This window comes from Thunnus albacares, chromosome 18 (assembly GCF_914725855.1).
Source record: "Thunnus albacares chromosome 18, fThuAlb1.1, whole genome shotgun sequence".
Classification (NCBI taxonomy): domain Eukaryota; kingdom Metazoa; phylum Chordata; class Actinopteri; order Scombriformes; family Scombridae; genus Thunnus; species Thunnus albacares.
This window is the reverse complement of record NC_058123.1, coordinates 10,069,235-10,092,270: the sequence shown is the minus strand read 5'-3', so window position 1 is coordinate 10,092,270 and position 23,036 is coordinate 10,069,235. Positions and strand designations below refer to the sequence as shown.

At 38.4% G+C, this 23,036-nt stretch overlaps 4 protein-coding genes and 5 non-coding genes across 10 annotated transcripts; 1 reads left to right on the top strand and 8 right to left on the bottom strand.

The window, feature by feature from the left end:
* Nucleotides 1–608: 608 nt before the first annotated feature.
* On the bottom strand, nucleotides 609–6,912 carry LOC122968495 (kynurenine--oxoglutarate transaminase 1-like). Its single transcript, XM_044333778.1, has 13 exons — nucleotides 6,684–6,912; nucleotides 6,537–6,595; nucleotides 5,320–5,467; nucleotides 5,075–5,224; nucleotides 4,707–4,793; nucleotides 4,482–4,607; nucleotides 3,004–3,124; nucleotides 2,838–2,914; nucleotides 2,665–2,754; nucleotides 2,003–2,189; nucleotides 1,745–1,821; nucleotides 1,191–1,277; nucleotides 609–1,079 (listed from the first exon to the last, which is right to left on the bottom strand). Exons 1-13 carry the CDS (start codon nucleotides 6,753–6,755, stop codon nucleotides 1,020–1,022), a joined length of 1,341 nt encoding a protein of 446 aa, XP_044189713.1. The 5' UTR covers nucleotides 6,756–6,912; the 3' UTR covers nucleotides 609–1,019.
* A 1,007-nt stretch (nucleotides 6,913–7,919) lies between these two features.
* surf6 (surfeit 6) lies at nucleotides 7,920–11,596 on the bottom strand. Of its 2 annotated transcripts, none has more exons than XM_044333782.1 (5): nucleotides 11,514–11,596; nucleotides 11,314–11,425; nucleotides 9,923–10,138; nucleotides 9,706–9,788; nucleotides 7,920–8,787 (listed from the first exon to the last, which is right to left on the bottom strand). In XM_044333782.1, the coding sequence occupies exons 1-5, from the start codon at nucleotides 11,562–11,564 to the stop codon at nucleotides 8,098–8,100; spliced, it is 1,152 nt and encodes a 383-aa protein (XP_044189717.1). In that variant the 5' UTR covers nucleotides 11,565–11,596; the 3' UTR covers nucleotides 7,920–8,097. The 2 variants fall into 2 exon arrangements, with proteins under 2 accessions (XP_044189717.1, XP_044189718.1); XM_044333783.1 differs by having other exon boundaries at nucleotides 11,519–11,536.
* On the top strand, nucleotides 11,591–16,325 carry LOC122968501 (surfeit locus protein 1). Its single transcript, XM_044333788.1, has 9 exons — nucleotides 11,591–11,701; nucleotides 12,694–12,760; nucleotides 13,727–13,851; nucleotides 13,954–14,036; nucleotides 14,380–14,571; nucleotides 14,662–14,734; nucleotides 15,582–15,744; nucleotides 15,904–15,985; nucleotides 16,084–16,325. The coding sequence occupies exons 1-9, from the start codon at nucleotides 11,639–11,641 to the stop codon at nucleotides 16,148–16,150; spliced, it is 915 nt and encodes a 304-aa protein (XP_044189723.1). The 5' UTR covers nucleotides 11,591–11,638; the 3' UTR covers nucleotides 16,151–16,325.
* A 1,013-nt stretch (nucleotides 16,326–17,338) lies between these two features.
* Nucleotides 17,339–21,631, bottom strand: rpl7a (ribosomal protein L7a). The gene is made up of 8 exons (XM_044333790.1): nucleotides 21,608–21,631; nucleotides 19,918–20,038; nucleotides 19,576–19,725; nucleotides 19,140–19,280; nucleotides 18,616–18,695; nucleotides 18,194–18,324; nucleotides 17,589–17,658; nucleotides 17,339–17,477 (listed from the first exon to the last, which is right to left on the bottom strand). Exons 1-8 carry the CDS (start codon nucleotides 21,608–21,610, stop codon nucleotides 17,373–17,375), a joined length of 801 nt encoding a protein of 266 aa, XP_044189725.1. The 5' UTR covers nucleotides 21,611–21,631; the 3' UTR covers nucleotides 17,339–17,372.
* On the bottom strand, nucleotides 18,472–18,546 carry LOC122969117. Its single transcript, XR_006398942.1, has one exon. It is a non-coding gene; the product is annotated as a small nucleolar RNA SNORD36 (small nucleolar RNA).
* Nucleotides 18,774–18,845, bottom strand: LOC122969105. Its single transcript, XR_006398932.1, has one exon. It is a non-coding gene; the product is annotated as a small nucleolar RNA SNORD36 (small nucleolar RNA).
* On the bottom strand, nucleotides 19,386–19,456 carry LOC122969108. Its single transcript, XR_006398935.1, has one exon. It is a non-coding gene; the product is annotated as a small nucleolar RNA SNORD24 (small nucleolar RNA).
* LOC122969107 lies at nucleotides 19,797–19,868 on the bottom strand. Its single transcript, XR_006398934.1, has one exon. It is a non-coding gene; the product is annotated as a small nucleolar RNA SNORD24 (small nucleolar RNA).
* Nucleotides 20,119–20,190, bottom strand: LOC122969106. Its single transcript, XR_006398933.1, has one exon. It is a non-coding gene; the product is annotated as a small nucleolar RNA SNORD36 (small nucleolar RNA).
* Nucleotides 21,632–23,036: the final 1,405 nt, after the last annotated feature.

The window sequence follows — 23,036 nt, the reverse complement described above, 5'->3', positions numbered from 1 at the left end:
GCACTGCTGACAAGACTGATATATTACATATGTGAGAAAAATTACAATAAATAAGTGCTTAACAAGCACTTTCCAGGCCCTGCTAGTCAGTCTAATGAACTAGGAATACTTTATTATGATTAACACTCAGTTAAGGTTGCTGAAATGTGAGGCAATTTTAAATCTTAAGTCTACCATATATGGAGCAAGACACTTTCTTGACTGTACACCGTAAAATCTGATAAGTAAATTTAACTCAAACAAACTGTTGAAACTGATTACATCGAACATTTAAGTGACAATTTTTTAAGTTAAAGAAACATTCTTTATTATTTTTACTCAGTATTTTGTTTTCACAGTACAGTACTAATTAATCACGTATAGCTAACTGTAACATTTTTATTAAATTTAAAAAGGTACTGCACAGTAAAATGTGTTTTTTGATTGATTGATTTCAGTAGCTTTGACTCAAAAAACACAAACACATATTTTGAGTAAACATGAAAAACAGGTTAACAGATAATTTAAATGAAAGTTGCTGTCAAGTTGTTATAAAATGCACTTTCTGTACAGAGGATTGTGGCTGTGATGATGAGGCTATAAAACAGAGAACGCTAAAGATCAGAATGTTGATTAATTCAAAGATTTATTAAACCTTTTTTGCCGGTTTGATTCAGGATAAATATCTCTGCAGTTAAATGTGAGATACAGTAGAAGAACATGATTTCAGATAAAAAGAATCAACTAAATATTTCCCTTAGAAATACTGTGAAATATATTATAATATTGAAAAATACTTTATTCACAGTTTGCGGTTTAAAATCGTTGCACAGAAACATTCACAAGGATTTTTTTCAACACCTGAGTGTTTTTCACAAGTTTAAAGACAAAGCGAAAGTGGACGTTGTCTCTGTATCTTACAGTACACAACTGTGGGGGCGGACGCAATTAAAAACTGAGTACGGCTTAATTTAACTGAGGAGGGTTGTTGAAATGTTGATGGACGGACAATGCATGACGGTGTGCTTCATGTGGTCGTTTTATTTTCCGTGACTCCACTTTCTCAAGATGTCCTCCGCTGCATTCAGGGTGGAGTCCTCCTGTTGGGGCACAAATAGTGAGTTTGAGTGAGACGGACGGACAAAGAGCGACAGAGTGAGATGGGAGAAGGCTCGGATCAGATTCTGTTGAATGAATTAGGTTGAATTTACCTTGACAAAGCAGAACCGGATGTATTTGTCAAACTCTTTGGCGTGTTCTGGACTGTAGAATGCAGATACAGGGATTGTTGCTAAACCCTGCAGACAAAAAAAAGACAAATTATGTAGAAAAACTAATAAAAAATTAAAAATTCTAAATGTATCACCATGAACTATAATGAAATGTTGCACAAAAACACTAATCCAACCATGTTTCCTTTATTCAAAACTAGAGCTGCAACAATTAGTCAATTAACTGATCATTTGCCATTTATTAAATTAACCACCAACTATTTTGGTAATCAATTAATTATTTTTTTAAGAAAAATGTAAAAATTCTCTGATTCCAGCTTCTTAAATGCAAATATTTACTAGTTTCTTTAATCCTCTATGATAGAAAACTGAATTTTCCAACATGTTATAGAACAGATTAATTAATTGAGAAAATAAACAACAGATTAATTGATAGTGAAAACAACTGTAAAGTTGCAGCCCAATTCAAAATAAACATATTTATCATCTTTTATAAATTCCAACAAAGATTTTATTTAACCTTTAATATTTACCTTCTCTTTAATAAGCCATTTGACAAATCTGAAGTCATAGGATTCATCCTTCGTGCTATGGTCGTTTAAGTCCACCTCTGTCAAAAAAGAAAGTTTAGGTTTCGATTAATAAGGAAGCACAAAACAAAAAGATATCAAAAAAATAATCTGAAGTTACCAGTCCAGAAGTTTGTATTCATTTAGTAACTATTTAGTAAGAGAACTGTAGAGAACTGATGTGATAAAATCCTCGACATATATGAATATTAATACACTCACTGAAGGAGGAGACGTCTGTGATCATAAAATAACCTCCCTCTGGCATGATGGGCTGCAGACCCACGCTCTCCAGACACGAGGCCAGCTTGTTTCTCTTGTTGTGCAGCATCGCAGGCAGCTGCTGGAAGTAGCTCTCCGGAGTCCCAAACACTTCGTATTCTCTCTCAAATCCACGAGCGACTGCCTCCTGATGAGGATGAGGACGGGGATGGAGGAATGTAAAAGAGTTTCAAAGGTGTAAATGAAGCTGAAATGACAGTTGTGATATAATGTATGTAGATTTGATGAAGCCTGAACATTTGCTGCCCATTTCCAGATTTAAAATCACTTAAATTAAACAGTAGACCTCATATTTATTCTTCTGATTGACCTCTTAAATCCTCATTTCCCCCCTTAAATTAATAACCCCCCTTCTTATTAAATTAAAAAAGGTGGGAAAAGGCCTGTCTTCCATACTGACTATCGGAGATAATGGCTGCACCATTATATAAAATGGAAATGTTCTACATGACTTGGGCATCATTTACATTTCCCCACAGGTCCGTGTGACATTCTGTATTTTCAGAAGCTTTGGGATTGAGGCTAGGATTTAAAATAAGCTAAAAAATTAATGTTTTATTCTTTCAAATTAATCTAAAATGTTCAAGGAATTGTGTGTCTACCTGAGCAGCTGTTGCACAGTGGTAAACACTGTTCTGATGGACGGTTTTCAAGTGTTTGATGATATGTCCAGAGCTCATAGCCCAGCCAACCTGAAAAGACAACACAGGTCATCGTAACAATGTACAGTGAAGCAGATTACATGACTCTGTTGCTCAAAACATCTGGATTTTACCTTCCAGCCAGTAGCACTAAAGGTCTTTCCAGCGCTGCCAATGGTGATGGTTCGTTCCCACATGCCAGGCAGGCTGGCTGTCAATAACACAAACACAACAAATATTATTAATGTTTTTTATGACTTTTTGACCATTCTGCTGAACCCTGTCTGTACAGTATCTCACCTATCTTTACATGCTTGGCTCCATCATACGTCAGCCACTCGTACACCTCGTCGCTGATGCACAGAGCATCGTGTTTGATACACAGATCAGCGATCATTTGGAGCTCTTCAGTCTTGTAAACCTGTAAACAGACACAGAAGTGTGTTTAAGTTAACATTTAGAGAGTGAAATGAAGGCTGAGTGCATCAATTGCTGGCTTTAAAGGGAAAGTATCATGCACGTTTCCAGGTCTTTATTTATATTGTGGGGCCCTACTGGAATATCTTTGGATGATTTGCAGTTAAAAAAAACTTCTTATTTATCTTGTGCTGGCCCTTTATGTAGCCCCTCATTTCAGCCTCTGTCTGAAACAGACTGTTTGAGCTCCTGTCTCTCTCCTGAGGAGCCCACTCTGTTCTGATTGGTTAGCTTCCAGTGGAGGAAATTTTTCAAATAAATCTGTACATGTTTGTTACAGCTGCCACAAACCCCAGCGTTGTATATGCCTGTGTGTTTTCATTTTCTTCAGTGTCTTTTCTTTTTTCGTGCCAAGTCTCTCATTCGTCCTGACTCCTCCCGCTTCCCGGCTGGGATCAGCGAGGGCCCTGACTGGAGTGGCCCCTGCTCAAGCCAGGCCTCCAATCCCGAGGCTGCGCTCCGTGGGCCGAACTCAAAAGATTGACCAGCCTGCCAGTCGTGGTGGCTGGGACTTAGTGAACAGCTTGCCACGGTGTCTCTCACTTTGTACAGGTTGTCTAGTGTTAACTGTGCTTCTAGTAAATGTAGTGGTCGAATACGAAGCACTCGCGTGTAGTTGGAAGACTGAGCCTAGGGCAGCTAGACATAGTACTGATAAACCTTGCCTCACTCACTTTAGAAATTTCCTTTGTTAGTTACACTAGGGGCTGGGGTGCTGTTCCTCTCGCCCCTAAACCTTAGAGCCAGAGAGGGAGGGATTTATTTTGTTATTTTCCGTGTGTGTTTTAGTAAGTTTAGCTCTGCTTAAGGAGTCCTGTTTTGGTTTTATTGTTTTCTTTGAATAGCACCCACCGGCCCCTCACCCTTAGTTTTGACGCTGGCACCTTTGTGTATGTGTTTTTGTGCTTTTTGTGAATCTCTGGCCTTCCTGGCTAATAAATACCTGGCAAACCATTCTACACTGTGGTTTTATGTTGCTTAACTTTCCTCTAGTGAGCTGGAACGTAACAATGTTCGAGTCTGAATTCAATCCAAAATATGGGAGTGGACAACGTGAACAACCTTAGCAACAAAGGTCATCTACAGACGGGTGTTTGTGGGCATGCATGAACAATCTGATGTCATCACGAGGAGGAAGTAGAGGTAGCTCTGGCTTTTTACTTACAGAGAGTATTTTTACATACATTCACCTCAAGTTTGGGACCTTTGACCATGTTTAACATAGACATCTGACATTATAACACTATGAAAATGACAGAAAATTACAAAAAGCATGATATGGCCCCTTCTAAATATCTTACCTTGCCTAATGGGTTGTTGGGAGTATTGATAACGATGGCTTTTGTGCGTGGAGTGAATTTACTGGCCAACTCTTCGGCAGAAAGAACCCAGTCTCCGCTTGACAGGACGGCTTTACCCTCAGCTTTCTGTTATTAAGGAGAAGAGAAAAGAAAGGTTGAAGGATAAATGTACGCCCACATAAATAACGACAGTAAAATTGTTTAAAAGAAGCGTGCAACACTCACTGGCCTCAGAGGTACATATACCGCCTTTCCTCCAGCCATCTTCACCATCGGCTGGTAGCAGTCGAAGAACGGCTCAACAATTATGACCTGAAAGAAGAAATTCTTTCAGTATGTTGGGCTGATGTTAAAAAAAGAACCTGTGGCTAAAGGCATAAGTAAACAATATTAAACTGCACATACACTGTATTCAAACTCATGTATTGTATTGATTTGATTTGATTTATTGAACAGGACAGTGTGCAGTATTAAGCATAAATGATGCACTGCACCAGAGTTAGCTTGAAGCTAATTTGCATCCATAGTCCATTACAATCAAAACATACAACAGTCCTGACATACAAACATACAACTAGGGTTGACTTTCATACCTCATCACCTTCACCAATCAGTGCCTGAAATGCACAGAAGAGAGCCTGGTAAGCTCCAACTGTGACCAGGATGTCTTCAAGAGGATCAATCTCATGTCCCACAACCCTGCTGAAGAATTTAGCCAGACTTTTAACAAGAGGAGGATGACCCTGAGGAAAGAAATGACACAAACACATGAGATGTCTGTCAATACTTGTACAACATCTATTTGTTTTAAGACAACACTGTGCGAAAGTCCACTTACAAAAGCGCGGGTATACTGGTGCATCGAAGGTCCTCCGCTCACAGCTTCACAAAAAGCCTCCTGGATAAATTTAGGAGGAGCGAAGTCAGGAAATCCTTGACCGAGGTTCACTACTTTATAGTCTGCTGCCAGTTGCGTGAATTCAACCCTGTTGATACAAAACAGCTGGTTAAACACTGTAATGCTGTTTGATAAGAAGAATTGAATATTAAGTTAAATATTCCCTGACTGTTGAGCCATCTGTAGGCCTAGTGCCATTTAGTCACATCTAAATAGTGAATTATTGATATGATGAACTAAATAATTCAATATGACAATAAGAACTGCTTCTGAATAGATTATTTTCATATTCTGGTTTTGAATGCAGAAGTTGTAAGACTGTGAATAACAGTTTTACAATTATGTTTATCAATTCAAGTACCAAAATATATTAATGATTACTACATTACACAGAGACTGAAGCAGAATATTCGTTTCAGATAATGTTGGATTTTTGCAATTTAAATAATATCTATCTGAATGAATAACAATGAAGATAATAAACGCTTCAGAATCTATTTCCACACAGAGAGTTGTTTAATTAAAGTGTAAAGAGCAACAACTTTAAGCACCTTCAGAGAGTTTTTAAGATTAAAAATACTTTTGTTTTTAATTTGGGCGAATAAACTTTAATGACTCTTTTGCAGGGCATTAAAAAAAAGCTGAACTGCTTTGCTGTTTCATTTGAAAGTGATAGGTTAAGTTACCATCTTATATCTACCATATGTTTAATGTTTTAGAAGTTAAAAAATGGAAATAATAACAGTTTAAAGAATGTCACATGTTAAAATAATGAATTACATGATCAAATCTTATTATTTGATATTGCACAGACATTAAATTTTATGTTTTTTTCTGTATTTTCTCTTGTTACACAGTCAGTGGTGGTACGGATGCTGTATTTGGGCATAAATGTGGTATTTTTTGCTCATTTAAAAAGCATATTAAAAGGACTTGATCCCTCCCAGGACGTACGCCACCCTCAATCTCCACCAATCAGACGGTTTTATTGAGGTTATAGACGGCTGTGAACCGGATCACGGTTGGGTTTAAACTCTGCCAATCCAACATTAATATGACTGTAAATCACAAGTGTTGACAGGCTCAGCTGACTGTCAGAAAATCTGAAGGTGCTCCTCTGAAAACCAAACATCAACATTATCAATATTATCACTTACCAAACGTTTTTATCCACACCCTCTGTTCTGCTTGCATGAAGTCGTCTGGACATGATAAACTGCAATGAAACGACATTTGAAAGCTCGCCACATATTAAATGTCAGCATTATGTAAGTGTGTCTTCAGCTCAATACAGTTGCACCCACCTTGTGTTGGTTTCTAATTGAAATCTGACGAATTCCAGTCAAATTAGCGGCAACAATCCTGATTATTCCCATCAATGGAAGCTCATCGCCTCAGAGAAGCAGCTTATCCCAAAAATGAAAGATGACGGTTCAGTAAAGACGTTTCCAAATTTGTTGATTCTCCTGTTTGCAGCTCCTGGGGCTGTTAGGACAACTTCAAGTCCTCCTTGTGTTTTTATTTGTACTTCCTGGCTGGGCGGAGCGAGACATTAAAATGAGATAACAGCGACACTGTCAGATTGCTTTATTTAACACATGAAGCGCTCAGATAGTAATACCAACTGTGGAAGAAGAAGTACTCAGACCCTCTACTCCAGTAAAAATACCAATACAGCAATGTAAAATACTTTCAGTAAAGGTCCTGCATGAAAAGTCCTACTTAAATAAAAGTACATAAGTATTAGCAGTAAATAAAATATTGCAACTATCTTCAGGTGGGTCAGCTGCAATACCTGACTCCTTCTTGTCAAATGCAAATTCTGAGTTTATTATCATATGTAGACATATTTTAATGATGTGGGTACTAGGAAGGTGGTCTGCTGTAAATAGTCTCAGAGTAATTGAGCAAAATGCAAAAAGTGTTGCACTCATCCCCTCCTTACCCTACATTGATACAGCCAGCAGCCGGTTAGCTTAGCTTAGCATGACCGGAAACAGCCTGGCTCTGTAGATAACAGCAAGCACCTCTAAAACTCACTAATTAACATGTTATATCTCGTTTAATCCGTAAAAAATCTTAAGGGTGAAACCTACAATTTAGGGTTTTATGGGGATTTATGTGTGGGACTATTTCTTGGCCGGGCGCGGTGTACATCTTGCTATCTTATTGTCACCATGAAGCTGCCAGACAAGCAGAAAAACACACTTAAAAACTGCAAATTGCCATTTTTACACTGAAGTCTTTTTCTATAGATTAAACAAACAAGATTTAACTTGTTAATTAGTGAGCGTTAGCAATGCTAGTAGGTAGATTTTGTTACATTGAGACAGGGGCAGGCTCGCTGTTCCCCTTGTCTTCAGTGTTTATGCTATGCTAAGCTAAGCTAAGCTAAGCTAAACTAAGCTACGCAGCTGCTGGCTGTAGCTTTATTATTCAGCGGACAAACATCTTTTCATTCAGCTCTCAGAAAGATGATATTTGGTAAAATTATAAATAAGTAAATCCAATAAATTCCACAAAAAATATCACCATTCATGTTCATCATAAAGAAAAATCACATTTTATTGACCATCACTCCTAGACGGAAAAGAAGGTACAACACGTTCAACAGCAGGAGAACTTTGTATCATGTCCATAAAAAGAGACTGATTTACTTATTTAGACATTGCATATGTTGTTTTGTCGTAAAACATAACATAACACACACTCTTCCCACTACACTGCAGCTTTTTTCAAGTCCTCAGGCAGCACTCTGCCCCTCTTTCGCGCCCTGTTCTTCTTCTTCTCTGTTTTGGCATTCTTTTGTTTCTGGATGTTCCTTCGTCGCTTGTCCTGCCGCTGCTGCATCTTCTCTACGATGTTCTCACTACGCTTGTTCCATTGCTTCTTCCTCTGATCACGCCTCTTCTCCTTCCTCTTCAGCGAGGCGCGCAGCATCTCCTCGTCGTCTTTGATCTTGAGTCCCTCTGCTTTGTAAAGCATGTTGGTCCACCTCATCTTCTCCTCCATCTCGCGAGCCTTCCCCTCGTCTTTCTCCCTCAGCTGCTCCAACTTTGCTTTGCGCGCCTCCACACGATTGAGCAGCTGCTTGTAGTTCTTCCCTGTCAGCGGTGTTATTTGGCCCTTCATGCTCTGTTTCTTGTTCTTCTTTTTTAGCATTTTGTCTACATATCCCTCTTCTACGGTCTCCACCTTGTTGAAGACGATAGCAGTTTCATTTCTTTTGCTTGCAGCTGGGGTCTGCTCTACTTCCTGTTTTATCTCTGGCTGCTGCTCTTGGCCACTTTCTTCGGCCAGTTTCTTCATCCGAAACTCTTTTCTTTTCCTCTTCTTACGCTCCCGTTCAAGCTTTCGTTTTGCTCGCTTTGCCTGGACCGCCTCGGATGAAGCATCCTTTGGGGCTCCCTGAGAAAAGATGGGTATAACATGATCAGTGTCAAGGAAATTACTATTAATCCAATATCTATTTGTCAGGGTATAATATGTATCTTAAAAAAAAAAACAGGAATAAAAGGTTTCAGATTCTTTCCGGACGTGCTGAAAGTAGATGGTCTCAGAGTTCTTTATACTAAGAAACAAACAAATGATCTCAGCAGGAAGTCAGCTGAGCCTCTTTGACTCAGAGACACAGCTGTTAAAATGTAGATAAAAAGTCTGCACAAAAGGAACAATCAAAGGATGAAGACACTACACAGAACAAAAGGTAATTTTCATCTAGATGGTAAACTGGCTTCACTAGAAAAGAGAAAATAAGTCGAAATGAAAACAAGTTTTTAATATAAATCAATATATTAAAGTATCTAATTACTGTGCAGTACATGGTGGCACCAAATGTAAACTGTAAAATGTAATGTAATATTTTTTGGAGCAAGCAAAACAATGACTAGTCTCCCAGCTGCTGGTAACAGCCAAGAATTGACAATTTAATTAAATTACCATTAATACATTATATGTTAAACACTTCCTTCATTGTATTTAATGTTGAATGAGATCTCCAAGTCTACACTTGCAGAATACATTTTGAGTAAACAGAACAAGTTAAACATTCATTATAACTGGACTGCAGTCTTTTAAATTAGTACTGACTTCTTTTGCTGGTTTTAAAAATCAAGGTTGTAATTGAGGGATCAATGTAACCTGGTTACACTCAGGTAAAATAGTACTGCTAACAGTTTTAACATTTCTTTTGACCCGTTATAAACACTGGATGAGTGGACTTTACTGCATCGGTACAGCTCAGATTATGTTGGAAATATTAGTCTGGTAGAGAGTGTGAATAAACATCACTGTAGTTTTCTGTCAGTATCTTTCTAAACTGCGTACCTGCCCTCTGGACTGTTCAATCTTTTCATGCAGCCTCTTGCGGAGAACATCTACTGTGGAGAAGTTGGACTTGACATTTCCTCCTTTGAGAAAAAAAAGGAGCAAAAAAAAGATATTCAATGAGAGACCAAGTGATGAAAAGGAAATATTGTGACTGTTGAGCACGCTAACATTAGAGCATTACTAAACTTGGATGCACGTTGCTGAATCGCTGTACCTGCGGGCGTCTGTGCCGTAGCTCCGTTTACGCTCTCGGCTTTGGACTCGTTCAGTTTTCCTGCCGGGCTTTTCTGTTTTCCTGGAACAGCTGAAGGCTTCTGTTGTGGTTTCTGAGTGGGTTTCTTCTCGTCGCCTCCCTTTTCTTTGAAATGTTTCTTTTTACACTTTTTCTTCTTCTTTGGAGCACCGGTGTCATTTTGACCCTTAAAATGAGCTAAACACAGAGAAAAATACACGTTTTTGAGTAATATCACAGTCAAGCCAGAACGATTAGTCAATTAGCTGATCTACAGAAAATTACCAACTATTTTGATAATCAATTAATTTTTTAAGTAAAAATTGCAAAGGTTCTCTGAATCTAAGTCTTCTCTGATGGTAGACTGAATATCTTTGAGTTTTTGGCTATTGGCCATAAAAAACACGACCATTAATCAAGAAAATAACGAGTAGATTAATCGCTTAATGAAAATAATCTGTTGTTGAATACATGTGTATTCAATGCTGCATTGTCAATCAGACTGTCATTGCAGTTACTAAGGCCAGGAGCTTTAACATGGTTAGGAAATATCAATAACTTGACAGAAAAGTACAGATCATATGATTTTCTGTGACCATAAAAAAAAAAAAGTTTATGGGACCATGATCATGTTTCCTCATTTTTAGGAGAAGTAGCCGAATGCAAATAATACTGTGGTTAACATTTCCCATCAGAAGGTCATGTAATAGTGCTGCTGCTAGAAAAATAACAATTTTTATATTAAGTGATTTAAAACCTGTTAAACATTGCCAAACTTGTTATGTAGAATGTATTGTGCAAAGTTTTCCTTTTTTAAAAAATTTAGGGTTGCAAGTAACAGTTTTATTATTATTTAATTGTTGATTAAAATTTGATTTGTCGTTTTGTTTAGAGCCAGGTGATGTCAGGTCTTTTTTTGTTTGTCCAACGAACAGTCAAAAATACCCAAATAATATTCAATTCACAATAATATAAAGTATGTAAGTATGTTTGGTGTTTTTGCTTGATAAATAAGTCCAATGAAATATCAATTATCAAAATTACGGGCAGAATCAATTAGTTTTCTGTTGATTGACTAATCAATTAATCTAGAAATTAAACATATTTCAATGTTAATTTGGACACCTGTTTTAAGACACCCTTGAAAATGGTGAAACTGTCCTTTAATATCAGCACAAATGACTACAGCGCCTCCTTCGACCAACTGTAGTAATATCCACAGATTTCATGACATATTAAGTTTAAATGCTATATTTATACACTCAACGACACATCATTATTATATTTACAGTTACAGAATAGAAAAAGGACACATATGCTGTCCAGAGTAGGGTGTAAATTACAGCTAACTAAAACATTTAGCTCAACATTACCAAACGGTCTTTTCTTCGGCTCCTGGTCTCGTTGAGAAAAGACTTTACTTGCGAATTTCTGAATGTAAGAGTCCTTGGAGGCGAGATCCATGTCAACAAATGAACTGAGACGCTAAAACAGACACATAAAGACAGTAATGAGCTGATAAAATACAAATTTCTGTACACACGTGGGTAAAAACAACGGGGCGGAGCGTCACCTGACCCGGAAGTAGTAACACCAGAAGAAGTCCCCCTCCGACTGGAAACATGTCGGTTATGTAGCTGTTATTTAGGAGGTCGTCTCTCTATTTGTGCCCCGTTTTCATTGATGTTTTGATTCAGCATGGCCTCTCTAAAAGCTGTGCTGGCTTTTTCTACCAGGACGATCACGACACTGAAGACAAAGGTTAGTCAATTGTTGTATTTTTCATTACATGCGTCTTTAAATCCCTAAGAAAATACATTCTCCTCAGTGTTTGTTTGTACGACCGGCAGACAGGGGTGGATTTACCATTAGACAACGTAGGCACCTGCCTGGGGCCCCCAGTTGAAAGGGCCCCAAACAGCTATAGATTTATTATGATGCTTACATATGAACAATATTGAATTATGTTACTATTTTAACTCATTGTACCCCAATATAACTCACAAAGGGCCCCCAAAGCACTTAAAAAGTATGCAGCTGTATACTACTTAGTGTGTACTTCTACTTCATAGGATTTAACAATGTACTACTATATTTACTTGACAGATAAATGTTACTGATTATGTTGCAGATTCAGATTTTACTCACAAACTATAACAAATAAAATATGATACATTATTATTCATTAATATGTTCAGCATTATGTAAGAATTTATATAATGATTTATATTTATATAACAGATTTTAAGTAAATTTAAAGGACTAGTGTGTAGGATTTAGTGGCATCTGGTGGTGAGGTTGCAGATTGCAACCAGCTGAATACACCTGCAGAAACAAATGTAGACATAAAGGGCTCATTCTAAGGCAACAAAGACACAATGATCCTCATTTTCAGGTGATTATACACTAATTTAAAAATACTTATGAATATTATATTACATTTTTGCCAAGTCTGTACTGCTAGATGCCACTAAATTCTACACACTGGACCTTTAAGTACATTTTTCTAATAATACCTCTCTTTCACTCTTCATTTTCAACTAAAAATGTGAATGCAGGACTTTTACTGTGTAGTATTAATAGTTTTACCTCAGAAAAAAGTTCTGAGTACTTCTACTACTGCTAGTACCAACATTCCCAGTTAAAGAAGGGTGGTGAAAATAAAGCAAGACAGCGTTTTCCTGCAGCCCCCACATCACTTAATCCGCCCCTGCCAGCAGATATAAACCTGAGTTTGTTCACTGTAATTTCAGACGCATGTCATTTACATCAAGAGGACTCTTCTCCTGCCCAGACTGCCTCTCCTCAAACGAGCAGACGGTAAAATACACTGTATATATATGTTCACGCCAGAGTCCAGTTTCCACTTTGCACTTATTGTTAATCCAACTGTTTATCATTTTTGGCAAATTCTATATACATAAAATGAAATGGGCCAAAATTGCAGTTTAAAAATATAAAATGGTTCATGGCAATTAATAGTAATGCAGAGAAAGAGGAAATAACCACAGGGTGACACACAGATAACATTTTTAAAAATCTTTTAGTTAACAGACATTTCAATAGTTTTAATGTAAAGTTTAAATTCCTTTAAGAAAACAGAAAATAAGGTTTGGTACCAGAAGTACCAGTATTTGGCTAATAATGGCTAATATATTTACATTTACAAGGTGAAGTCTTTAGATTTGTGAAGATTATGGAAATCAAACACCACTTTATAGTAATACAAAGAAAAGTCAGTTGAAATGGAAACTTAAACCTTGATTTTATTGTCTTAACATTATGTTAAACTGCCTTTGTTGCCAAAAGCACATTGTAAGACTTTCTGCTCTCTGCTTCCTGTGTGAAAATGTTCCCAACAGGTAACATCAAAGGTGAGCTGTGGGACTCGGTCACTGTAACTTTTATTTCTCATTAGACAGAGGCAGAGAGGGAAAGTCCAGGGAGGAAAGGCAGATAAGGATTCAACCTTCAACTATTAATTCTCAGCAGAGACTGATAGAAACTCCCTAGAGATACAGTGAATTAATTAAAAATACCCGAACTTCATACGGTATCTCTTCAGCCTAGCAAACTCTGAAAGACGACTTGCTCTCAATGAATTCATCTTTAAATTTCCACGACACAGTGTACATTTTTACCAAAATGTTCTAATCTGAGAACAAAGCTTCACCGGATAATATTTGTACATAAACTTATGATACCGCCTTATCTTATTTGTGAGTTATTCCAAAATTACACCCAGTATTTCGTCCTCACCTCCTGTCCTGTTTCGTCAATTCCCAGGCAGGTTTATTAACTGGTGCCAGTCCCGCTCCACAGCAACCAGAGCAGAGAGCGGAGAAGACTCTTTCCTCAAATGGTTCCTGCTGCTGATCCCTGCCACCACCTTCGGCCTCGGCACATGGCAGGTACAGCTTAGTTTACTTTATGCTGTCAGGCACTGATGTAGCTTGTTGCTGCTGGATGATAAATCACTCAACGTTCACTAACATACTTGTGTTTCCGTCAAGATGAAACGGCGTCAGTGGAAACTGCAGCTGATTGACGAGCTGAGACGACTCACGACTGCAGAGCCCATTCCTCTTCCTCTTGAGTAAGTAGTGCATGTTGGACACTTTCTAACACCTCTCACACACGCTTTAGATCGAACAACAAACGTACATCTCCTTCCTCTTCCAGTGAGTTCTTTGAATAATGAATAATCTTGTAAAGTCTGTAAAGTAAAATGAAGAAATTGGTCAGAATATGTGTTGCCATTAAATATCTTTATATGCACACATTGAAAGAAATTCTAAGTAGCTACTACCATGCAAATAACAATAAATCATCCTTTTTACTATTTACTAATGGACACACGTGCTTCTGTATCTCCTCAAATCTACATTTGTAGCTTATTATTGTGCACATTGGCTAATTATTCTCTCCTTGGATCGTAGTCCACATGAGCTGAATCAGCTGGAGTACAGACGGGTGAAAGTGCGAGGACAGTACGACCACTCGCAGGAGCTCTACATTCTGCCCCGCTCACCAGTCGACCCAGAGAAAGAGGCCAGAGAGGCGGGGAGGCTGTCCTCCAGCGGAGAGACGGGCGCCAATGTCATCACCCCGTTCCGCTGCACTGACCTCGGGTAAGAAGCGAAGAAGCATCGGACTGAGTCGGCCGTGTAGTTGTGATACTAACTGCATGTCTGATCAGTCGTATCTGTCTGTCACTACAGCATCACAATCCTGGTGAACAGAGGATACGTTCCCAAGCAGAAGATCAGACCAGAGACCAGGATGAAGGGACAGGTTAGGATCACATGATGCATCAGGACATTTTTATTAACATACATCATCATTCCTGCTGCCAATTCCAAACATTATATTAATGTGAACAAATTAACAGTAAATTTACTAACCTCTCTCAGCTATATTTACACTTTTTTTCATCTTCAGCCTTTTGGTGAATCAACAAACGATTATTTTCTCAATTAATCATTAGTTGTTTGGTCTATTAAATGTCAGAAAATGACAAAAACTGTTGATGTCTGTTTACTAAAGCTCAAGATGCAACCTCATATGTCTTCTTTTGTCCCGACCGACAGACAATTACTCGATTAGTTGATTAGTCAAATTAATCGCCAACTGTTTTGATACTTGATTAGTCTTTTTTTTTTAAGTTAAAATGTCCAATTTCTCTGATTCCAGCTTCTCAAATGTGAATATTTTCTGATTTCTTCAGTCTTCTATGATAGTTACCTGAATCTTTGGGTTGTGGGCTGTTGGTCGGGACAAAACAAGACATTTTAGGTTGCATCTTTAAACTTTGGGAAACAGTGATTATCATTTTTCACAACTTTGACATTTTATGGACCAAACAACTAATTGACTAATCGAGAAAATAATCAACAGATTCAACAATAATGAAAATAAAGGTCCACAACCCAAAAATATTCAGTTTACTATCATAGAAGATGAAAGAAACCAGAAAATGTTCACATTTAAGAAGCTGGATCAAAAGAATTTTGGCATTTTCTCTTAAAATATTACTCAAAACGATTAATAAATCAGAATACTTACAGATTCATTTTCTGTCGACTAGTCACTGCAGTCCTACAGCTTTTTCATTCTTACTTAACAAAATGTTTCTGTGCAGATGGAAGGTGAGGTGGAAGTAGTCGGGGTCGTCAGGCTGACAGAGACCCGTAAACCCTTCGTACCCAACAACGATGTGGACAGAAACCGCTGGCATTTCCGCGACCTGGAGGCCATGTCCCGCGTCACTGGAGCGGAGCCCATTTTCATCGATGCTGACTTTGGTAAAGTCCATTGTGCTCTTTGTCTCAACTACATCATTGACACACTTTTTAATTAACAAATTCTTAAGCTATACAGAAAAGACAACTGTTTAATCCACTTGCATAAATAAAGATTATGTAGTATTGAAACGGTGGATGCAACTGTCTCTTGTCATGCAGCGAGCACCATTCCTGGTGGACCAATAGGTGGACAGACGAGAGTCACGCTGAGGAATGAACACATGCAGTACGTTATAACATGGTAGGTGGAGGCTTTTCTTCTACTGTAGATGCAAACTTCTTGTCTCTTCTGCTGCCTTAAAATAACTAAACTGACTGATCATTGCTTTGTTTTCATAGGTACGGCCTGTGTGCAGCGACCTCTTATATGTGGTATGCAAAGTTCATCAAGAAGATTAAATTGTGAAATGCAGTGAAATGGTTGTATTAGACATAAACACCTTCTCTGTCATGTGTTTGATTTGTACTGCATCAGCTCACCAGCCTGCAGCACATATTCACTGACAAATATGTAAATAGCTGTGAATTATTCTCCTGAATCATGTACATGAGAATATTAATAAATTAACTTTGCTCTGTCATTCTTTTTTCTTTTTACACATATAACAACTTGTAAGATATACTTTATACAATAGGATTAATGTTTGAGCAACTTTATCTTCTGATCATAGAAAAGAACCTGTAGTCTCTTGACACAACAGCTATGAAACTTATTACATGTAATATTCTGAGATTCACTCACTAGTTCACTGAACTGACACTCAGTGTTTCCTTATAACATCAGTTTAAATCATTATGCTCCCATGCAAAGCTCTGGGAAAGTTTACTCTTCTGTCCCAAAACTAAATATTCTTACATTTTAGGGCTCATCTTCCCTCCAGATATGTTGAACCTCTAAAATTATACTTCTGTAGTAAACTGGACTCATGAATGATCAAAGTAACTGCCTAGTATTAATGCATTTTCCATGTCTGTCTTTGTACAATTTCACAAGCCCACATCAATCATTTCCAGTCTAGATAACCATGTCACTAGATCAATTATCTTTGCAACTCCTATATTGATTTAATCTGTTCCAGCCCAGAGATTCATTTACAATGTTTCAATTTGTTGAAATTAAATCTCACAGGATTTTCAGCTACACATGCAGTGAGGTCCAATGTGATCCAGTACTTGATTGAAATAGACTGTTTCCCTCGTCCAAAAACAGATTTAATTACTCAATTTATCTTCCACCAATCTGACAAGCAATCAGTCAAGTAAATTTTAAAAACAAAGACACTCAATTTAATGGTTCCTGGTTCTTCACATTGGAGAACTTGCTGCTTTTCTTGATCTTATGCAACAGTAAGTAGAATATTTTGCGGTCTTGGACTGTTAAGGATATGTTGGTTGTCATTTTTCTGCTGTTTCTGATGTTTTATAGACCAAAAGAGTTGATTCATCAGGAAAATTAACATTGATCATGAAAATAATCCTTAGACATAGTGCTAGATTAGTTTTATACAGTGAAAATGATTAACCTATGGTTGCAACTTGATTCCAAAATCCCATATATTTAGTTGTAATGATAAAAAAAAACAAACAAACAGTCTCCATTAGGACATAACAATTTTATTCCAAACAGTTTAACCAAGCTTGGTTGCCAGTTCCTTGGCCTTTGCCTTCTCAAGCTTTGTGATGCGGGCTGTGGATTTGGGACCCATGATGCCGCCTCCCCAGTGACGACGGATCTGGAAAACAAGTTCAAAAACAAAATGTTAAATGGTGACATTTGATCTTCGACATGACCATTTAATTTCACTACAGTGGAGATGCTTCAGTAAACTCAAGTTAGGGCTCACCTCTTCGTATCTGTCGTTGTAGTTGGTCTTGATGGCTTCGATGAGCTTGGCAAGCGCACCTTTATCCTCACTAGGAAAGAAGACAGCACGTCAATATAACGCTGACAGTATTTGGAGACAGAGCTACACTGTGTCTCCACAGGATTCAATAAACTTCAGTGATTATGCAGATAAATGTATAAACATTTACTGGTTTTAAAAAGATTGCAACTTTGCCCCTATTTTTAATTTAGTGTTAAATTAAACCTTAGATTACAGCATCATGGCTGAGCTTGCCGCAGCACTTTATCCACTTCCAATCATTATGAGATCTCAGTAAAATCGCCTGCTAGGTCGAGTATATAAGTCAGCAACACAGACAGTTTGATAATTATCAGGACCACTGCTGCAGAAACTGACCTGTAAAAATACAAATTTAGAAGGGACTTGGAATATAATCATTTGAGGGAATTTTAAGATGTGCACTAAAAATTTTTAAAAAAGTTTTATAACTAATTTTAGCTATTATCACTCCATCCTAGTTTTACTGCTAGTGAAGAAATCAACAAATTCTTATACTGTGTCACACTAAGACAAAACATTGCTCAGTGTATGTGCATACTTACGGGTTTGTCTGTGTGAAGGCAACTGAAGTGCATGTCTTTCTGTGCACCAGTCTGCCCAGTCTAGCCTTGCCCTTGACGATGCAGTATGGGACGCCCATCTTGCGGCACAGGGATGGCAGGAAGACGACGAGCTAGAGAAGCAGGGGAACCACATGAGAAAATTTTAGGAAAACTTTCCTCCCCTTTTGGTATTGAACAATTCGATGCATCTGACTAGGAACTGTGATATCCACTTAAAAAAATGTTGTATTCAAAACATGCATTCTCAATTTGTGGTCTCTGCTCAGGGTTAAAAAGCTCGTGTTTTGATCCACACAGAGGATTCAGGTGAAGAAATTCAGACATCATTGCCAGCGACCACTTTCAAAACTTAACTCAATACAGCAAGTTCCACTGCTGCCAAAATGATGTATAACACTTACCTCAATTGGGTCCACATCGTGGGCAATGATGACCAGCTGGGCCTTCTTGCTCTCCACCAGAGAGGTGACAGTGTTCACACCTATAGGGAAGGGGAATTTGGAATTAACTTCTGATCCGCCAACACTCTTCCTGGAAAATGTTTTCTTATATTTTGGCCAATGCTCAGGGTTAAAAAGCTCAAAAGCATCAAGGGATGTTTCAGGTGAAGAAATTCAGGTCATCACTGCATCAGGGCCAAGTTAGATAAGACTAAAATAACCTCACAAGATGGGTCTTCATGTGACTAACACATTAACTTCAATACATGATGATAAACACAAAGTATGTTCACCAACACAGATTTATACAAGATTAACGTGCTGTCTCATTGAGGCTTTTTGTTGAGACAGGTAATATCTTTGAGTTAGGTTGATTAGACAAGTATGTTCCTTATAAATCTTAAATGTTGGTGAAATACTGAACCATCAATTACACTTTCTACAGCTCTTCAGATACAAGCTTTTGGTTCTTGTGTATTGCTCACCTGCACGGAGGACAGGAGGCCTCTTGGTGGGGGTATCTCCCTTTCCAGCTGCCTTCTGCTCAGCGCGGGCCAGCAGCCTCTGCCTCTTCTCCTGCTTGGTCTCTGGCCTGTACTTGTGAGCCAGCTTGAACAGCTGTGTGGCTGAGGGGGAAAACACAAGTACATTACAATTTAAATTCAACCACCCCACAATGGCAGCATGTAGATTGGTCTCAGGAGGGAGAAGTTAAGAGTATTTCAAGTAGATGCATCAGTGATCTTGGTGGAAATGTCATCATGACTGTTAAGATAGCAAATATTCTTTCACATCATTTGCAAAGTGTCAATGGTTCTGGTAAGGGCCCATAAGCCATCTTTGAAATACTTTCATGTCAAAAAAGCATGAACTTAAAAAACTCCTGGTGACACCACACTGTCAAAACCCTCTGAGACGTACCGGTCTGGCGGTCCAGAGCCTGAGTGAACTGGTTGATTGCAGGGGGAACCTTCAGACGCTTGTACAGGATGGAGCGCTGCCTCTGCAGGCGGATATAACGAGGCCATTTCACGAAGCGTGTCAGATCACGCTTGGGCTGAATATCCTGGCCTGTGGAGAAGACAAAACAAATGTTTAGTGTCTGACATCCAACTGAGGTAAAGCCTTTTTGTAATGTTGAGTGCATCAGCGATCTTGGTGGGAAATTGTCATCAGTGTTGTTAAGATAGCAAATATTCGTTACATCATCTGCACCACTACAATTCCAAGTTTTTCCTAAATTCTTCTTTGGGGGCTACTCACCGATGCCAAAGTTCTTTGGCCTCTTCTCAAACAGGGGGTTGATCACTTTTTTGGCCTCATGTTTCTTGGCCACGGAAGGGGCAGGTGCCACCTTCTTCCCCTTAGCCTTCTTTCCCTTAGGCTGTCAAGAGAAAGAAGAAGAGAGTGTTAAGAGTGCATTGAAGTAGTCGTTATAAGCCAATGTTTTGTCATATTTTGGCCAATGCTCAGGGTTAAAAAGCTCAAAGGCATCAAGGGATGTTTCAGGTGAAGAAATTCAGGTCATCACTGCATCAAGGCCAAGTTAGACAGGGCTAAAATAACCCCACGACGGGTCTTACTGTAACTTAAACATTTACTTCAATACATGATAAACACAAAGTATGTTCATCAACACAGCTTTATACAGGATTAATGTGCAGTACATCTGAATTGTTGTGTCCTTGTGTGTAACTTTTGGTTTTAAAAGCTCTACATAAATAAATCTTCAGTTGCAAGTTTTAAAGCTGAAACTGATTTGACTTAAGAGCAAAGCCGCAGGTAAAGCTCTTAGCATCATAATCATTGTAAGAATCAGCTTTATTGGCCAAATATGTTTACAGATACAAGGAATTTGACTCAAGTTTCTAGTGGCTCTAAATGTACTTGCACCAGTCTTCTTAAACACATGGACAAGAAGCCAAACTAAGACAATTAAACATCACTACTATGTACAAATGGATGAACATACAATGTCTATATACACAGGTGAAACTGTCTGTAAACTAAACAAGATACAAACTGCACAAGTGTGACAAGTGTAAAGAGTGCTGGAGGCCACCGTGCATCCCTACATCACACCAGTTAGACTGATAAGGCTCGTGGATGATTGTAATTTAATCTTAACATGAATCCTCATCAGCATGTCTAGGCCTTGTCTCATTCAATCATTTGCGTAGCTGCGTCCATTACCTCTAAAGTTTCTCAAAACTATGTCCAACATACAGCATATTACTATCAGTAAGAGTCTGAAGACCAATTGTTAAAGTCCATAAAGGGAAATATTAAGAGTAATGCTGAAAAGTAAATAAAGCCAGACAAGCTCGCACTGTGTACTGCTGTTTAAAGGCAAACCAAGCTTAAGACGATGCTACCAACGTTAGCTAAAAACTGCAACTGAAGCGTTACGATTCACAAACCAGGACCTTCTCACCTTCTAGGTAACAAAGCTTAAAAATTATGAAGTGGAGTAGATTTTAGCAAAGCCTGCTAGCTGCTCCTTCCTATTCTCACCGACTGAAGTTAGGCTCGGGCCCGTTACCATTACACTGCCTAGAATAGCATTAGCATGACTCTAACTGTAACAGTCACTTCCAGTAGACACTGAGTTCAACTAGTAGTCAACCAGCACAATTCATATTACATTAATGCAGGGAAAAAAGCAGAAAACAGAGTGAAAACAGCTCTGGAAACACGCGTGTTAACCCACGTTAGCTTTAGCTTTCTGACAGCCCGTCACAGCGCGACTCGTACCGGCTACATCACCATAACTTTGACTAAGATTTTATCAAAAACAAAACAACATCAACGCTCAATACGGACATAATTATCAAGAACAGACTTCACACAGTTGATAAGCACAATTTAAAACATAAGAATATACATTAAGAGAAGGATGCGAATAGATACAAGAGCTGAGTTAATTCCCGAGAAGAAGCGGCTGTGTACCCACCATGTCGGTTCAGGCAGAAAGGAAGACCGAGGCATTCTGGGTAGCGTAAATACCGCGAGGCTTGCAGGCTGGTGACGTGCCTCTCGTGCACCGATCTGGAGTCAGATGACGCAGCCGTTCGGCGCCTCAGCTTTATACTTTAACAAATGATCTTACTGACTCAGGATCAGCGGTACTATAGGTTAATACGCTCTGTGCGTCATAAATCAGTGAGACAGTTGTTAAAACTTTCCATCATATTTTAAAATAAATTACAAAACCACAAAATATTATTATTTAGTTTATAATTTCAAAGTTTATCTAATATTTTTAAAATAAGCTTAACACATATTTATTAAATAACATGTACTGTATGTATGTAAATTAGGTATATTATTATTATTATTGTTGTTGTTATAATAATAATAATAATAATAATAATAATAATAATAATAATAATAATACATTTAATTCATACCTCACTTTTCATTTGCAGTTCAGTGCTACATGCTACAGCTTTAAAAACATACAACACACAACATAAAGAAAATAACAAGAGTTAAGATGAAAAAGCCTTCCTGAATAAAAAGGTTTTTAAGCCTGTTTTAAAAGAGTCGGGGGTCTGTGCTGCCAGGAATAAGAACAGGAGGAATAAGATAAGATAGATAGATAAGATGAAACTTTATTGATCCCTTGAAGGGAAATTTAGGTGTTACAGCAGCAAGTTACAAGTAACAATCAGGCGACATACACAACATACAAATGTCTGTATAAATAAATAACACACACAAAAACAGCAAACAAATAGCAGCCAAAAAGTGGAAAACTCGAGATGTAGCGGCTCCAAAGTGATAAGTGCAGGAATATGTCAGCACAGAGCCTGGGGTTGGGTGATTCAGTGTGAGGAGATGAATATCAGTAGTAATACTAATAATACAATACTACTACTACTACCACTAATGATACCGCTGTGATCGCTGTGAGCAATACTGACTGCTGTTGTAGAGTCTGATCGCTGCAGCGACAAAAGATCTTCAGAACCGCTCCTTAGAGCAGCGTGGGTGGAGCAGCCTGTTGCTGAGGGAGCTGCCTAGGGCACACTGGTACTTGTACAGGGGGTGGGAGGTGTTGTCCAAGATGGCCAAGAGTTTATTCATCATCATCATGCCACATGATGATACCACATTTTAAGTCTTTTTAGCATAAAATATACAGACGGGTGACAAATTAAAGGAAAAACTGATACAGGTCTGAATGCTTGACCCCTACAGTGAGGGGGTCTGGTTGCTCTGTTATGCTGTGGGGGGCTGGCATGGTTTGGGTCCACTTGTCCCCTTAGAGGGAAGAGTCGCTGCAAATCAATACAAAGTTGTTCTGAGTCATCACCTTTATCCTATGATGAAACATTTCTATCCTGATGGGAGTGGTCTCTTTCAGGATGACAATGCCC

Bases quoted from the DNA above. Each gene is read 5' to 3' on its own strand.
- LOC122968495 (XM_044333778.1), bottom strand. From the start codon at position 6,755: ATGGGAATAATCAGGATTGTTGCCGCTAATTTGACTGGAATTCGTCAG. The intron at 5,468-6,536 runs GTAAGTGATAAT...TTGTATCAACAG, and splicing joins GGTGTGGATAAAAACGTTTG to GGTTGAATTCACGCAACTGG. The intron at 4,608-4,706 runs GTGAGTGTTGCA...CCTTAATAACAG, and splicing joins TATATGTACCTCTGAGGCCA to AAAGCTGAGGGTAAAGCCGT.
- surf6 (XM_044333782.1), bottom strand. From the start codon at position 11,564: ATGTTTCCAGTCGGAGGGGGACTTCTTCTGGTGTTACTACTTCCGGGT. The intron at 10,139-11,313 runs GTAATGTTGAGC...CTCTGTGTTTAG, and splicing joins GCCGAAGAAAAGACCGTTTG to CTCATTTTAAGGGTCAAAAT. The intron at 8,788-9,705 runs GTACGCAGTTTA...ATCTTTTCTCAG, and splicing joins TTGAACAGTCCAGAGGGCAG to GGAGCCCCAAAGGATGCTTC.
- LOC122968501 (XM_044333788.1), top strand. From the start codon at position 11,639: ATGGCCTCTCTAAAAGCTGTGCTGGCTTTTTCTACCAGGACGATCACG. The intron at 14,037-14,379 runs GTAAGTAGTGCA...CTTGGATCGTAG, and splicing joins CCCATTCCTCTTCCTCTTGA to TCCACATGAGCTGAATCAGC. The intron at 14,735-15,581 runs GTTAGGATCACA...GTTTCTGTGCAG, and splicing joins AGACCAGGATGAAGGGACAG to ATGGAAGGTGAGGTGGAAGT.
- rpl7a (XM_044333790.1), bottom strand. The intron at 19,281-19,575 runs GTACGTCTCAGA...TTTCCCCCTCAG, and splicing joins GGCTCTGGACCGCCAGACCG to CCACACAGCTGTTCAAGCTG. The intron at 18,325-18,615 runs GTAAGTGTTATA...CTGCTTCTCTAG, and splicing joins ACGATGTGGACCCAATTGAG to CTCGTCGTCTTCCTGCCATC.